Source organism: Grus americana, chromosome 6, assembly GCF_028858705.1.
Source record: "Grus americana isolate bGruAme1 chromosome 6, bGruAme1.mat, whole genome shotgun sequence".
NCBI classification, from domain to species: domain Eukaryota; kingdom Metazoa; phylum Chordata; class Aves; order Gruiformes; family Gruidae; genus Grus; species Grus americana.
Window position 1 is genome coordinate 41,549,769 of NC_072857.1, and position 14,795 is coordinate 41,564,563.

Consider the following 14,795-nt stretch of genomic DNA (forward strand, 5'->3'; position numbering starts at 1 on the left):
CTGTGATAATGCTTTTTCTTGAGTGCAGCTTATGCCTCCAGTTAAGACCATATTAGGCATTAAAGGCCTGGGGTACTCAAACACAAAGTCATATTTCATGAGCCAAATAGACGCGTGGCTGAACAGCTCGAGCACTGTTGCCTCTCGTTGGAGGAATTCTTTGATCAAACGATCATACGGTGAATAAAGAAAGCTGCAAGCCAGGGAACTGCTCAGGCTAGCTATGAAATTGCCCACACGCTGGAGGAACGTCATGCGGTCCGTGTAGCGAGTGAAGAACCTAGGAATGTAAGAAGGAGGATTTGGGCAGAGGGTAGCGTGGAAGTCTAGGCTGCACGGCAATCCCCGTACAAAGTACACAGAAGGAAGGGAGAGATGTTCGGCCACTATCTGTCCACATGGAAAAAAAGGATCCATAAAGACAGCCTCAAAATTGCTTTCTTCAAGGTATTCGATCAGCTCTTTGTTAGACAGAAGACGTTTGCAGGAATCTAAGAACATGGTTGTAATATTTGCCATTTTGGAGAATTTTTCCAAGAAGCGTTGAGGCGTGAAACTCCTATAGCCCGTTTTTTTAAATTCTGCCTCCACATACTCCTTGGTGTAAGGCACAGAGTACGTTTTCATGGTATAATGCACCGATGAGTCTATCCGCAAATTTATCTCCGGCGCAACCACCACGATTTCATGTCCTCTCTGCCTGAGCCGCTCCACAACCGGGCGCATGCTGAGCCAGTGGCTGCCATCGATAGGTACAACCAAAAGCTTTCCACCTTCAGAAAAGGTCCACAGGAGCAAGAAAAATGCAACCCAGGAGGCAAGAGAATGAAATCCTAGATTTGAAGAAGCCATTTTCCTTGTGCTGGCAGCAAAGTTTTAAACAGCTGCAAAACTACTGCAGGGGATGAGGAGTGAATCGTGGGATACTTTGCAGTTTAATCTTAACTAAGGTAAGCGTTTAATTTTTAACGGACTGTATGTTTGTGGGCAGAAATAAGGGTAATTTTTAACTGTGGGTAAAGGTTGTGTTTATCACCTATGCACAGCGAAGGCTTTAAGCGACTGGTAAGGATAAAGCTGAATGTTTGAATTAACATTAGAGGATGCAAATGCTTGAGGGAAAAGCGTCGAGCGATTGGCAGTGTGTGGCACTGACAGAGTCATGAATGGGAGGTAACACCTGCCCAAGCAATCGCTATCTCATTAACACCCAGTTAATGATGAACTCCCTGCCTTGAGTTTGCTCAGCTGACTGGACACAAAACTCACAACAAAAGTCTGACCTTTGGATTACCCTGTGCTCTCAGAGTCTAAACAAGAAGCAATGATTGACAGAGATTTGATATACAGTGGGTTGATAAGGTTTATCTTTAGATTTGTCTCTATATTGTAGCTGTTGTCAAAGTGAAAGCCCCGAGCCTACAGTAGTAAATGTGACGCAAGCTTAGCAATAACTTCTGCTGTTTGCAACACCACTATGGTCTAAAAAATAAAATAAATGCAGTATTTACACAGCCCTTTAAGGAAATCGAAACAAGCTAGGGAGGGAGAGTAGACAGGTAGAATCCTGAGGCTTCTTTTTCCTAATCATCCTCTTATATGCTATCTTACACTGCTTCTTACACAAATTCAGAGGCAAAAGAGCTCCCTCTACCATCTTTGATTGCATATGCCTGGTTTTGGGGTATTCATCCACATTATCAATCTCCATGGCACACTATAAGTGCCTGGGTATATACAGAGAGTTTGTTCCACACTTCCATTTTTTGTCAAGTCAATTTATCAATATTCCACAACTGTTAGGGATATTAAATCGTATGACGTAGAATTATTTTGTCATTTAGCTAGATATAGCATCCATGATTGTCTAATATTATGGTATTATGCTTACAACAAGCCACGCTATACCTAGGCAGCTACACAGCTTAGACAACATAGCTCTCCCCTTCAGCAGCTTGCAGTGCAGGTCTTGTGGTCATCTATCAGAGCCTGAGATTCCCACTTCCAAATCACGCCATCCTGGTATTTGATCACATATTGGCTCAAGCACAAACGCTCTTATAGGAAGCACTTAAACAAGCAAATCTGAAATAATCTCTAATAAATGCTGTAATACCCTCAACGTAAGTAAACAAGGACAAACCTTTGATAATGGGTTCTTCTGCTCACAGTTGATGCCTCCAATATAGACCATATTGGGCATTATTGGGCGCGGATACTCAAAAACAAAGTCATATCTCATCAGCCAAACAGACGCTTTGCTAAACAGTTCCAGTACCGTTACTTCTCTGTGAAGAAACTCAGAAGCTAAGTTCTCGTATTTTAAATAAAACAGATAGCAAACCAAATGCTCTGAAAACCCAACCAGGAGGTTCTTCACACGCTCCGTAAATGTCATGTGATCTGAATTGGATGTGAAAATCCTTGGCACGTAAGAATAAGGACTGGGACACTGAGTGGCTTTGTAGTCTAAGGTACACGGAAGACCACGCATGAAGTACACTGAAGGGAGGGAGAGATATTCAGCAACAATTGGTCCACAAGGCAACACAGGATCCATCATAATGGCATCAAATTTGCTGTCCTGGAGGTACTTCATTAGTTCTTCATCATATAAGAGATGCCGGCAAGTGGAAGAGAACACGTTGGTCAGTTCTGATATATTGCTGAGTAAAATTGTAAATTTTTCTAGAAAGGTAGGGTTTTCAAAACAGTTTTCACCAATGGAATGGTAGTATCTATCCACAAACTCCTGTGTGTAAGGCACAGAGTAAGTTTTGATGGTGAAAGATTGTGAGCTTTTCATGAGCAAAGTGGCTTCAGGAATCACCGCAACAACTTCGTGCCCCCTCTCGCGGAGTTTCTCCAGAACCACACGCATGCTCAGCCAGTGACTTCCATCCTGGGGCACGACCAAGAGCTTCCCACCTTCTGCCAAACTCCAGAAAGAAAGAAAAAGGACGAGCCCAGCGTATATCTGGTACCTCCACATAACTGTCATGGGACTGTCGGCAGGAAAAGAAATGAACTGTTCCTTCTTACTTTTTCAAGCAGCATATGAATGCAAAAAATAGTTGTACCTCATTTATAACCTGATGGTCTTTAATCTTTATCTCTACAAAATGTTTACTAAAACAGGTTGTTGGAGTTCAAAGATCATGCTTTAAATGGTGATAAAAGCATTGATAAGAGTGCTATCAAGGGATCTAAAGCAAGAAGCAGTTCCATGTGCTTACACTATCTTAAATGATTCAGAACAATTAGCAGGGTCTTTGATTAGCAGAGGTAGCAGTTGTTTGTAAAGTGATTTTTCTGGATCAGAGTTGTTTGAAGTGAGTCATTGTGCACTCGACTGTCCTGTGCCAGATTAAAGTCAGGAGTACTGCTTCCCAACTTTCGTGGCCAGTCAGCTTCTCCGTCCCTGGAGGTGTTCAAAAAACATGTAGACATGGCACTTCGGGACATGGTTTAGTAGGCATGGTGGTGTTCAGTTGATGGTTGGACTTGATGTAGAGGTTTTTCCAACGTAAATGATTTTATGATTCTATGATTCTCCAGAGAGCTTCTAATACGAGAAGCATGTTGCACTATTGACACGAAAGACCTAACCTCCAACGTTCTCTCTTACACCTTTGCTCAGAAAGGTGCCTGGAGTTCACACAGGACATTCCACATGGCAAGCAGGAGCTGACACACCAAGCAGTGGTGTCACCAAAGTTTGGGTAACATATTAACCAAACACCTTTTTATATAAACAGTGATCCAGCAGAATATGCAGTTCTTGCTCAAGAGGGGCCATAAGAGTTCATAGGTGAGAGGCTATGGGCCAAAGGTTTTTGAAAGTTCTTAATAATAACTGTTTTTCAAAAGAATTTAATAAAGCTTGGCTGTGGTATAAGCCAAGAGAAGTTCACACTTGTATCCCGTGCTTACCAGAAGAAGGGAAAATCAGAATTTCTGAGCTGCTTCTGCGTGTGCTATGATAAGATCTTTAAGGCAAAAAAAAAAAAACCCAACCCAAACCATCTTGGAAGTCCTATTCTCTGTAACACTCGACCACAGCCTACAGCTACTTGATGGGGAGTAACAGTGATGACAGAGCCAAACTTTTCTGGGTAGCAGTAAATAGTATAATAGGAGCCACAAATGGCAGTTTGAGAGATTTGGACTGAACATACAGAAAAAGCTTTTTACCTCTGAGGTTTTGAAGGTTTGCCCATATAATAGCATGGCTGACATGATCTGATGTGGAAGACAGTCCCACTCCAAGGACTTGTTTAGATATCCAAATCACGTTGATTTAAATGAGATTTAAGTGCCTAATTGTTCTTGAGAACCTGGGTTGAAGCTGCAGCAACTGATGCAATGGATACTCAATGGGTAGATAGATGGGTGAATGAAATAGGTGCCTACAAACAAAGCAGTGTCCTTAGATAGTGAGAACATGCAAAGGCACATGAAAACGTTAAAGATAAACGTAGAAAAGCAGATATCTGCAGTTTGTTCTTAAAAGAAGTGCCTGACCAAGCAGATTTTATCTGCCATTAAGGCACATTTCATGGAAAGAGAAAAAGTGGATGCCAAAAATTTGCAAGTTTACAAAAGCAAACCAAGATATAGGAATGGTAGCTGAACAAGAACAATTGCTGGCTGGAGAAGAAAAACTGTTTGAGATCCCCAACAAAGCACACCTGGTTGGAGAGAGGTCTGTATGGTTTCTTCACGCTGTGCAGCAGCCTGGAAGTTGTCCTGGAGCAGGTAGGAGTGATGGGATATCTGGTTCATGAAACATCTAGGGTGAGATAAGCGTATTTCAAGGCTAATACTGTGTCCTAAAAAGTTTATTTTGATAGGAGGTTCTCCATGTTGCATGTTAAAAAAGTGATTCCTACAGTCCAGCAAGAAGGACTGTAATATCTAAGGAAACTGCATTAAAGAGGAAGGAGTTTCAGACATCAACACAGTCCCATTCTGCAGCCCGTTAAAGCCAAGCTTTCTAGCTGACAGTGAGGTGATATTAAAAGACCAAAACCTAAAGGAGGTGGACAGAAGGTATGCTCATGTGCAGTACCTATGTGTACATTTTCACATTTCAGTGATAAAAAGATCTCGCAGTAACCAGGCGATGCAGCATTACATATGCCCTAAGGTGGCAGTATACACTCAGGTATTACCCCAGAGTTGCAGACACGCTGTTAGCCTATGATAACCCATAACGGGCCCCCAAATCTCATATTTGATATATAGTAGTCTTTAAGTTCTGCTAACATTTCAGCCAAACACGTATTAGCTGTGTAACACTAATCTATAATGCTATAAAACAACATTAAAGAGGTAAAAACCCAAACCGAACCACCTTAAGGCTAACGGCATGTTCTTAAGTTTCAAAGTTGTGTCACTGGATTTTGAGCAACACACAATTTCACACATGTATGAGTCCAGAGACTGAAGTCCACAAGCTGAACAGCAAGTTCAGCCCATTCCAAAGGCAAGGGTGAAAAGAGATATCTATCAGGAGAAAGTAAAGCTTAAAGTACAGAGTTGAGTGCCATGGTTTTACACTGGTTTTGTCTATAAAAAAAAAATCTGCTGGTGTTGAGAGGTGGATGTTTATTTTGTTTTGTGCATGGTGTGAAAAAATACTGCCTTTTGTTTCCTGTAAGCTTGCTGCCGCCTCATTTCAGTGTTAGTCATAGGTCAAGTATTGGGAGAAACTGCGTGTCAGTTCCCCTTTCACCTTCGTGACACTTTTCAGGATTTTATAGACCTCTGTCATAGTTCTTTTCATAGGTTTAGCTATACGGTTTATTCCATCTCTGTTTTTCTAGAGAGTGTCAAGTTTGAATCCTCTTAAAAATGCTTCATTTTTACGGCGTGAGATTCAGCTTTTTCTGAAAAATAAGCCCTATTTCACTGTTTTGCAAAGTCAATATCTGAAAAACTTACTTAATAGGAATAGTTATTTCTAAAAATAGAAGCTATGATGTTACTTTACAAACCACAAAATGTATTTGAATATACATTTAAAAAATCTGAAATATATCCAACATTCATTTTATAAGAATAAAGTCAGCTAAATTACACTTTATTCTTATGATGCCAGTTGATACTTCAAATAAAGAGCATCACTGGCCTGGGATACACAAAAAGAATGCCACAAGCTGGAGAAACGGGCCAAGAGGAGCCTCATGGTCAGCAAAGGCAGAAGCAAAGTTCTGCTGCTGGGATGGGATAACCCCATGCCACAGGACAGGCTGCACTCCAGCTGGACAGACAGCAGCTCTGCCAGAAATGACCCTGGAGTCCTTGTGGACAAAAACTTGAAGATGAGTCAGCAGTGTGCCCTTGCAGCCACGGAGGCAAGAGCATCCTGGGCTATACGAGTAAAAGTGCAGCCAGCAGATGGAGAGAGGTGATCCTTCTCTGTTCAGCACTTGAGAGACATCTGAAGCATGTACCCAGCTTGGGGCTCTCCAGTACAAGACAGACATTGACTTGCCGGAGGAAGTCCAGCAAAAGCCAAGAAGACGGTTAGGAGCTGGGGACCATGACGTAGAAAAAGAGGCTGAGAAAGATGAGCTTGCTCAGGATTCAGAAGAGAAGGCTAACAGGAGATCTTATTTCTGTCTTCAACTCCCTTAGCAGGAGGGCATAAAGAAGACAAAGCCACGGTCTTCTCACAGATTCACAGGGACAGGACGAGAGGCAACAGTCACAAGTTGCAACGTGGAAAATTTGAATTGGATACAATAATAAATTTGATATGCTAAAGTGTTTTCACTGTAAGGGTCAGAGGGGATATTGAAAATTTGACAAGACATGGAATGGAACAACCTGAACTGACCAGACATGTTTTGATTAGAAGGTTCACTGAGAGGCCTGCAAGTGACCTTCCAAACAAAAGTTATTTTATGAGTCTATGACAATTCAAAACATAGAGAATCCTTCTTTAAAGAAAAAAAAAAAGACAGGAACGTAGAGGAAATCAGCAATGACAAGTTGGACCACAGGATGAGCAAAGGTCTCCTCAAATGAAAATCTGCACCACATCAACAGCCCTGAGTGAAGAGGCACTGAGCAACCTGCTCTAATGTCAAAGCTGGCTTTGAGCTGAGGCACAAGTACAATGGGAAGTTTCCCAGACCTAATTCCATACACAACTTTCTCCATCTTTATACTGTGATATTCAGATGCCTTCACTGAAACAAGTACTGGCACCTCTTTGCAAGGCAAAAGGGGTTTGAAATCCTTCTACTATCATTAACAGAAAGAGACCTTTCTAACACAACCTGTGTTATTAATTTTCAGAGTATGTAAGAGCCTGCAAAAATGACAAGAAGTAAAATACAGTAGGACTCACCTGAGTTAGCTTCTTGTGAGCACAGTTTACTCCACTAACCATAATCATGTTGGGCATCAATGGTCTCGGGTAGTGTAAAACAAAGTCTAGCTTCATTAGCCAAATGGAAGCCTGACGTAAGAGATCTGGCACAGTCACGTCCCGCTGGAGGAACTCAGAAGCCAGTTTTGCATATGGTTGAAAGACAACATCACAGAGAAAATAATTTGGGATTTCAAAGATCAGGTTCTTCACCCGCTGAAAAAAGTTCATACGATCTGTAAGGTCTGTGAATACCCTGGGGACATAAGAAGGGGGATTGGGACACTGGGTGGCTTCAAATTCTAAACCACATGGAATTTGCTGCAAAAAAACCACGGAAGGGAGTGAAAGATGCTCAGCCAGTATCTGCCCGCAGGGTAGTACAGGGTCTGTAAAGACAGCATCAAACTTGCTCTCCTCAAGATATCTGACAAGCTCTTTGTTGTACAGTAAGTGTGTACAGGTAGACAGGAACATGGCAGAAGTATTTTTCACTCCTTCATATATTTTAAGAAATCTTTCCAGAAAAGATCCTTCTTGAAGTATATCCTGGCTAGTTCTCCAGAAAATATGATCCATCTCTTCCTGTGTGAAAGGGACCGGGTACATTTTCATAACAAAATTCTTTGTTGGCTTTATGTACAAACTGATTTCAGGTGCAACGACGACTACTTCATGCCCCTTCTGCTTGAGACCGTCCAACACTTCCCGCATGCTGAGCCAATGACTCCCGTCCACCGGCACCACCAGCAGCTTCCCACCAGCAGCCAAACCGAGCACGGACAGGAGCAGAACCAGCGTCGCCGTGACTTGCAGATGAGCGCTAAGCACTGGGGCCATGTCTGCAGAAATCTGGTGAGTGCTGCCCAGAACGAAAACCACTGGTGGCACTGAAGCTACAGCACCAGCTCCGTGCTTTTAAGCAATCTGTGCTACAACATAACTTTTGATCCTTCAAGGTATTTGCTTTGTAGTAAATATATAATCACTGAGTTCATAAAAGGCTACTTAGCAAGTACTAAGTTCAGCTAATTCCACAGGCCTAGTGGTGTGTGGTGGATAACCGCCATCTGTTTCTATTAGAGGAACAGTAAAGAGTGTCCCAGGAAGGAGCAGGGATGGTTCTGGATGGGACTGCACTTCTGAGAGCTTCACCCTGGCTGACCCTTTTGCACGTGCAGGAGATGTGTCACATCCATGTCACTATTCAGCCTAGCCAAGGCTGCTCCCCTGGCCAAGACCTGTCCCATATCTCTCTCTGTCTTTGAAGACTCATCTCTAGGAGGCCTGTGGCCCCGTAGCAGGTGTGGAGAACTGTTTAAGATGATTTCTGGAGCGAGAAGACTGATGGAGATGGAAGTGCGACAAAAATGATATGTCAAGCATCAGGGAAGTACTACAAGTTCTTATAAAGGCTCAAATGAATGAGGATTTTGATGAAGTTCCCCCATGAGATGTGTGACAGCCTGAAGAGCTGGACTCAGAGTAACCCCTCGAGGCTGGTGCAGAAGGTGTGCTCTTTTGTTATACAATGACTCTGCCCACCCCCAGCATGAAAGCTGATAGAGTTGGAGGATAGAGCTGTTCCCTCCTCCGCCTGTTGAGACTTCTTCTAGAATGACTTTTCTTCTGGGACCTCCTACATGGGAATGGACCATCAATGTCTTATTTTGGGACCAGTGCTGGGTCCATCTCCTTCCTTTTCTCCCTGATGTTTAGCAGGAGACCTGTTCTTCCAGATGCAGGGTCAGATATTTCACACCACTTCTGCCTGCAGTCATCTGCAAGAACACAGAACCACTGACTCCCGTTTAGCTGCACCATCAAGCAGCTCCTGGTGCGGAGCAAGGGGCCTTGGGGAGAATCAGTCCTGCAGTAATTTGAGATTAGGGAAAAAAGTGGCACCTTCTCAACCAAATTGTGCTGAGGGACGCACAGATAAGCTCTTGTCAGTTCTTGCTGTCAAGAAGTTAAGAGCATTTGTATTACAGCGATGTAGCAATGTTGATGCTTCCGCTGAGGAGCATTACTGGCCTAGGATATGCAAAACAAGGTAACATTTCTTTGGCCAAATAGAGGATTGACTGAAAAGCTGTGCATTGCCAAATCTGATAGAATTCATGAGATACCCTGCTAACCTGTGACTATATCCATCTGCAAATCAAGCACTCTAGTTTGGAAGGTGCCATCAATCACCAAGGTCGGGTATTTTTGTCTACGACATTCCAAACCATAGGAAAACCTTCTTAAAAGGAAAAAAAAATGGCTGAGGAATGTGAGAAAATTCTTCAGGGATTGATTCATTAGGCAGAACAGAAGATGGATAACTTCTCAAATGAATCTCTCTCTCTTGCAGATGATGTTATTAAAAAGGCCCTGAGAAACCTGCTGTAATGGCAAACTTGCCCCATTTTTGGGCAGAGAGCTTGGTCACATGCTCTCAAGGGCCCCTCCGGTATGAACTATTTGGTGTCTAATAAAACAAGAAAGCTCTTCATGTGCTGTCAACCCTTCCCTGGAGTAGACACTATCAAATATGCCTTAACCACTGGCCTGAAATTACACCTTCAGATCTCCATGCATCCTGAGATGTTACTGATGCTTTGATCACTGGTGCCTGCTGATATTCTCCTGAGAAGATTGTTTTCTAGCAGAAGATCAAGCTTTTCATGTCTCTTTGTGATGAGCAGCTCCACTACCTGACTCCTGCTGGGCCAGCGACTTCCATCCACTGGGTTTTGGAACAGGCTTCTCCGTCCTGGGGGAATGCTGGGAAAGAAGGTGCAGCAGGCACCCAAGGCTGAGAGAAAAAAACCTCATCCATACCAGTAAAAAACAAGAATCTTCTGCCATAAAGCAATAGAAACACTGATTTTTCTGGAGGGTACTTGGCAGCAAAAGGTTACTAGTTCTAAAGAAGATGTTTGCTGAAGCTCAGACACTCATCAGTTCAAGCAGGGCAAAATTAATTGTAAAAGTTAATGAGGATGCCATAGCTGAGACCGAGCAGGTTCTGTCAAGGTGTTGAAAACCCGATAATGGAATTAAAGGCCAGCACAGAACTTGCAGCTTAGATCCCACAAACTATACTTATGTCTCTGGGCAATTCAGACAAAGCAGAAACACAGTATGAGAAGCAGTGTCCACGAGATCAGTGAGAGGAGGAGGAGAAGGTTCACAAAGCAAACATTGCCACGGACCCTTGCTGCTGCGGCAAGTCAAGAGAAGAATCTGCTGTAGGAACTTGGTGGTTCTCCTAGCAGCAGATAGTGAGAGAAGGCCCACAAGCACAGAGTCATCCTTTAAGTAAAGACAAATGGGAAAGAGCATAGTTGGAGTTTCATAGGTGACTATAGTCAGTGCTCTCATGGATATCAAAACGTATTATGCCCTTCCCACCATCTTTTCTTTCTCCTAGCTCTAGCAAAGAAGTTGAATTCATCAGTTGGTGGCAGGAGGTGCTTGGGGGAGGTTTCTGAGCAAAGCAATCCCATTCAGTCAGACCCTCCACAAATCTATGTGGACTTCAGCAGAGCCAAGCCCATTCAAAACACCACTCCTGTTTTTATGCTGTGATACTCAAGATCTCTTCACTGAAATTAGTACTGGCACCTCTTGGCAAAGGAAAAGCAGTCTGAAGCAGTTTACTATCCCTCAGTTAAAGAGACCTTTCTAACAAAATCTGTGCTACAGAGTTCTCCAGCGAACACAGGAGCTTATGAGAACAAAAATCAGGCATGACCCACCTGTGAGCGCAGTTTACTCCTCCAATGATGAGCATGTTGGGCATCAATCGTCTCTGACAATGGAACACTAATTGCAGAAGCCAAATGGAGGCATTGTGTAAGAGATCTAACACAACTACATCCCACTGGAGTAACTTAGAAGTCAGTTTTGTGTATGGTTGAAAAGGAAACTCAGACAGAAGAGAAGAGCTCATGCGGTCTGTATGCTCTGTGAATACCCTGGGGACATAAGAAGGGGGATTGGGACACTGGGTGGCTTCAAATTCTAAACCACATGGTATTCCTCGTAAAAAAAACACGGAAGGGAGTGAAAGATGCTCAGCCAGTATCTGTCCACAGGGTAGTACAGGGTCTGTAAAGACAGCATCAAACTTGCTCTCCTCAAGATATCTGACAAGCTCTTTGTTGTACAGCAATTGTGTACAGCTGAGGATTGCCAAATCAGAGAGAGTTTTCATACCCTTGTATACTTTAAGAAATCTTTCCAGAAAAGATCCTTCTTCAAGTACATCTCGTAAAAATGCCTGGAAATTTCCATCCATCTCTTCCTGTGTGAAAGGGACCGGGTACATTTTCATAACAAAATTCTTTGTTGGCTTTATGTACAAACTGATTTCAGGTGCAACGACGACTACTTCATGCCCCTTCTGCTTGAGACCGTCCAACACTTCCCGCATGCTGAGCCAATGACTCCCGTCCACCGGCACCACCAGCAGCTTCCCACCAGCAGCCAAACCGAGCACGGACAGGAGCAGAACCAGCGTCGCCGTGACTTGCGGATGAGCGCTAAGCACCGGGGCCATGTCTGCAGAAAATAACTTTTGATGCTTTGTGGTAAACGTATAATCACTGATTTGATAAAAGGCTGGAAAACAAGCACTAGAGTTCAGTGATCTACACCGGCAGTTGGTAAAAGTGGTGGATGCACCAGATAAGCCCCATCAGTTTCTATCAGAAAAGCTTTGGCAGCTCTTTTGACTTTGAGCAGGATCTGCCAGGCCACCACACCTCCTTCAGGCTCATCGAGATTGATTTTGTTCTCAGATCTCACATGGCCATCACCAAGGCAAAAATTCTCTGAGGCCTGCCTGTAAACAGAGATAGTGCTTCTTAGCCTGAGAGTCTACAACCTGAGACATTCCCGCTGATTCCAGCTTTGGAAATACCCGTGTGATGGAGCAGACAAATTAATTGACAAAGAAAGAAGTGGTAAAGCAGCAAGGGTGTCCCAGGACAGAAGCCTGACACGTGTTTCTCTGTAAATACCAGACCCTACTACAACAGTTTGCAAAGCTGTATGGATTATACCTAACTGCAAGGCTTTGACAACCCCTCAGACTTGTCTGCTGCTCTTCCATCGCTCACTAAGGGAGAAAGAGAGCACCAAGTTACTCAACTTTACACAAAATGGCTTTGAATCTGTGCAATGAAAAAGGCATCAACTGAGCATACTTCACCAGTGAGAATGTATAGCTGCCTACACAGAAAATGGAAAGTGATGAAGAAAGTGGGAGAAAAATTATTTCTTTCACAAGTATTTGCCTAACTCACCCTAAATGGGAACTTGATTCCTATCTGCAACACAAAATTCCACCCTTGTTAACACAGAATTTTATCAGAGCAAGAATTAAAAACAGAGCATGACCTACCTGAGGTAGCTTCTTGTGAGCACAGTTTACTCCTCCAATTGCAATGATGTTGGGCATCAAAGGTCTTGGATAATCTAACACAAAATCTAACCTCACGAGCCAAACGGAACCCTGGCGTAAGAGATCCAGCACAGTCACGTCCCGCTGGAGGAACTCAGAAGCCAGTTTTGCATATGGTTGAAAGAAAAAATCACAGAGAAAATAATTTTGGACATCAAAGATCAGGTTCTTTGCCCGCTGGAAAAAGTTCATGCGGTCTGTATGCTCTGTGAATACCCTGGGGACATAAGAAGGGGGATTGGGACACTGGGTGGCTTCAAATTCTAAACCACATGGTATTCCTCGTAAAAAAAACACGGAAGGGAGTGAAAGATGCTCAGCCAGTATCTGTCCACAGGGTAGTACAGGGTCTGTAAAGACAGCATCAAACTTGCTCTCCTCAAGATATCTGACAAGCTCTTTGTTGTACAGCAATTGTGTACAGCTGAGGATTGCCAAATCAGAGAGAGTTTTCATACCCTTGTATACTTTAAGAAATCTTTCCAGAAAAGATCCTTCTTCAAGTACATCTCGTAAAAATGCCTGGAAATTTCCATCCATCTCTTCCTGTGTGAAAGGGACCGGGTACATTTTCATAACAAAATTCTTTGTTGGCTTTATGTACAAACTGATTTCAGGTGCAACGACGACTACTTCATGCCCCTTCTGCTTGAGACCGTCCAACACTTCCCGCATGCTGAGCCAATGACTCCCGTCCACCGGCACCACCAGCAGCTTCCCACCAGCAGCCAAACCGAGCACGGACAGGAGCAGAACCAGCGTCGCCGTGACTTGCGGATGAGCGCTAAGCACTGGGGCCATGTCTGCAGAAATCTGGTGAGTGCTGCCCAGAACGAAAACCGCTGGTGGCACTGAAGCTACAGCACCAGCTCCATGCTTTTAAGCAATCTGTGCTACAACGTAACTTTTGATCCTTCAAGGTATTTGCTTTGTGGTAAACGTATAATCACTGAGTTGATAAAAGGCTGCATAATAAGCATTTCATTCCAGCCAAGTCCACCAGCTGGTAGTCTGTGGTCAATGCACTCGATAACCGCCATCTGTTTCTATTAGAGGAACAGTAAAGAATGTCCCAGGAAGGAGCAGGGGTGGCTCTGGATGGGACTGCTGAGAGCTTCTGAGAGCTTTCCCCAGCTGATCTTTTTGCACTTGCAGGAGATATGTCGCATCCGTGTCACTATTCAACCTAGCAGAGGGTGCTCCCTTCCCCCTGGGCAAGACCTATAGAATCATAGAATTGTTTAGGTTGGAAAAGACCTTTAAGATCATCAAGTCCAACTGTTAACCTAGCACTGCCAAACTAACCTAGCATTACCTGTCCCATATCTCTCTCTCTTTGAAGACTCATCTCTAGGAGGCCTGTGGCCCCATAGCAGGTGTGGAAGAGCTGTTTAAGATGATTTCTGGAGTGAGAAGACAGATGGAGATTGATGCATGATACTAGGTTTGTCTGCAAGACAGATCACCCACACGAAGTGGTACTTCTAGCATCTGAGACCTGCCCCAGGGATGGAGGGGTTGGCTTTGTGAGCTGGGAAGGTAGAGCAGAGGTGTATGAACATTCTTTGAGGGGGACTTTCCATGAAACAATTCAGGGCCTCTGGCAAATCTTGCATGGTGTCCAGCAGCAGTGGAGTTGCATGAATGCTCAGGTGGCAAATTACAGTATGCGTGAGGATGTCTGTGAGATGCGGCAGCCATGTCCACCATGTGGAATTGCCACACGGGCTTGGTGACCCTGTGGTGCACAAGTCCTAAGTAATATGACTGAAGAGAAAGCCAGGGCACCAAAGACAATAGTACAGCTCTCCAGGCTCTCCCACAGAGCAGCAGAGGAGGCTCATCAGTAAGAACTGCGTCCATTGCTATCTTCTGTGTCTGAGGCATCAAAAGCACATGCCACATCTGAGAGGCTAGCATAATCCCCAAGGCTGCATCCATGCCCTCAGTGCTAGTCAT

At 43.8% G+C, this 14,795-nt stretch overlaps 2 protein-coding genes and 2 long non-coding RNA genes across 9 annotated transcripts in view; 2 read left to right on the forward strand and 2 right to left on the reverse strand.

The window, feature by feature from the left end:
• The window catches only part of LOC129207954 (UDP-glucuronosyltransferase 1A1-like), a 30,339-nt gene that overhangs the window by 5,821 nt on the left and 9,723 nt on the right, over window positions 1–14,795 (reverse strand). Inside the window, exon 1 of one of the 6 annotated variants that reach the window (XM_054829835.1) lies at window positions 12,777–13,702. The exons of 2 other annotated variants lie outside the window; for them this stretch is intronic. In XM_054829835.1, the coding sequence (XP_054685810.1) occupies window positions 12,777–13,637 (861 nt within the window). In that variant the 5' untranslated portion in view covers window positions 13,638–13,702. Of the gene's footprint in view, window positions 922–2,143; window positions 3,305–7,360; window positions 8,241–12,776; window positions 13,703–14,795 lie in introns of those variants that run through there. 3 more of the 6 variants (XM_054829834.1, XM_054829836.1, XM_054829837.1) reach the window with 3 other exon arrangements.
• LOC129207957 (uncharacterized) lies at window positions 820–11,920 on the forward strand. Its single transcript, XR_008577629.1, has 3 exons — window positions 820–950; window positions 8,038–8,236; window positions 11,747–11,920. It is a non-coding gene; the product is annotated as an uncharacterized LOC129207957 (long non-coding RNA).
• Window positions 4,054–14,795, reverse strand: part of LOC129207955 (UDP-glucuronosyltransferase 1A8-like) — a 27,851-nt gene continuing 17,109 nt past the window's right edge. Inside the window, exon 2 of the mRNA XM_054829840.1 lies at window positions 4,054–4,792. Within this exon, the coding sequence (XP_054685815.1) occupies window positions 4,721–4,792 (72 nt within the window). The 3' untranslated portion in view covers window positions 4,054–4,720. The remainder of the gene's footprint in view (window positions 4,793–14,795) is intronic.
• Window positions 13,530–14,795, forward strand: part of LOC129207956 (uncharacterized) — a 6,996-nt gene continuing 5,730 nt past the window's right edge. Inside the window, exon 1 of the long non-coding RNA XR_008577628.1 lies at window positions 13,530–13,652. This is a non-coding gene — a long non-coding RNA (uncharacterized LOC129207956). The remainder of the gene's footprint in view (window positions 13,653–14,795) is intronic.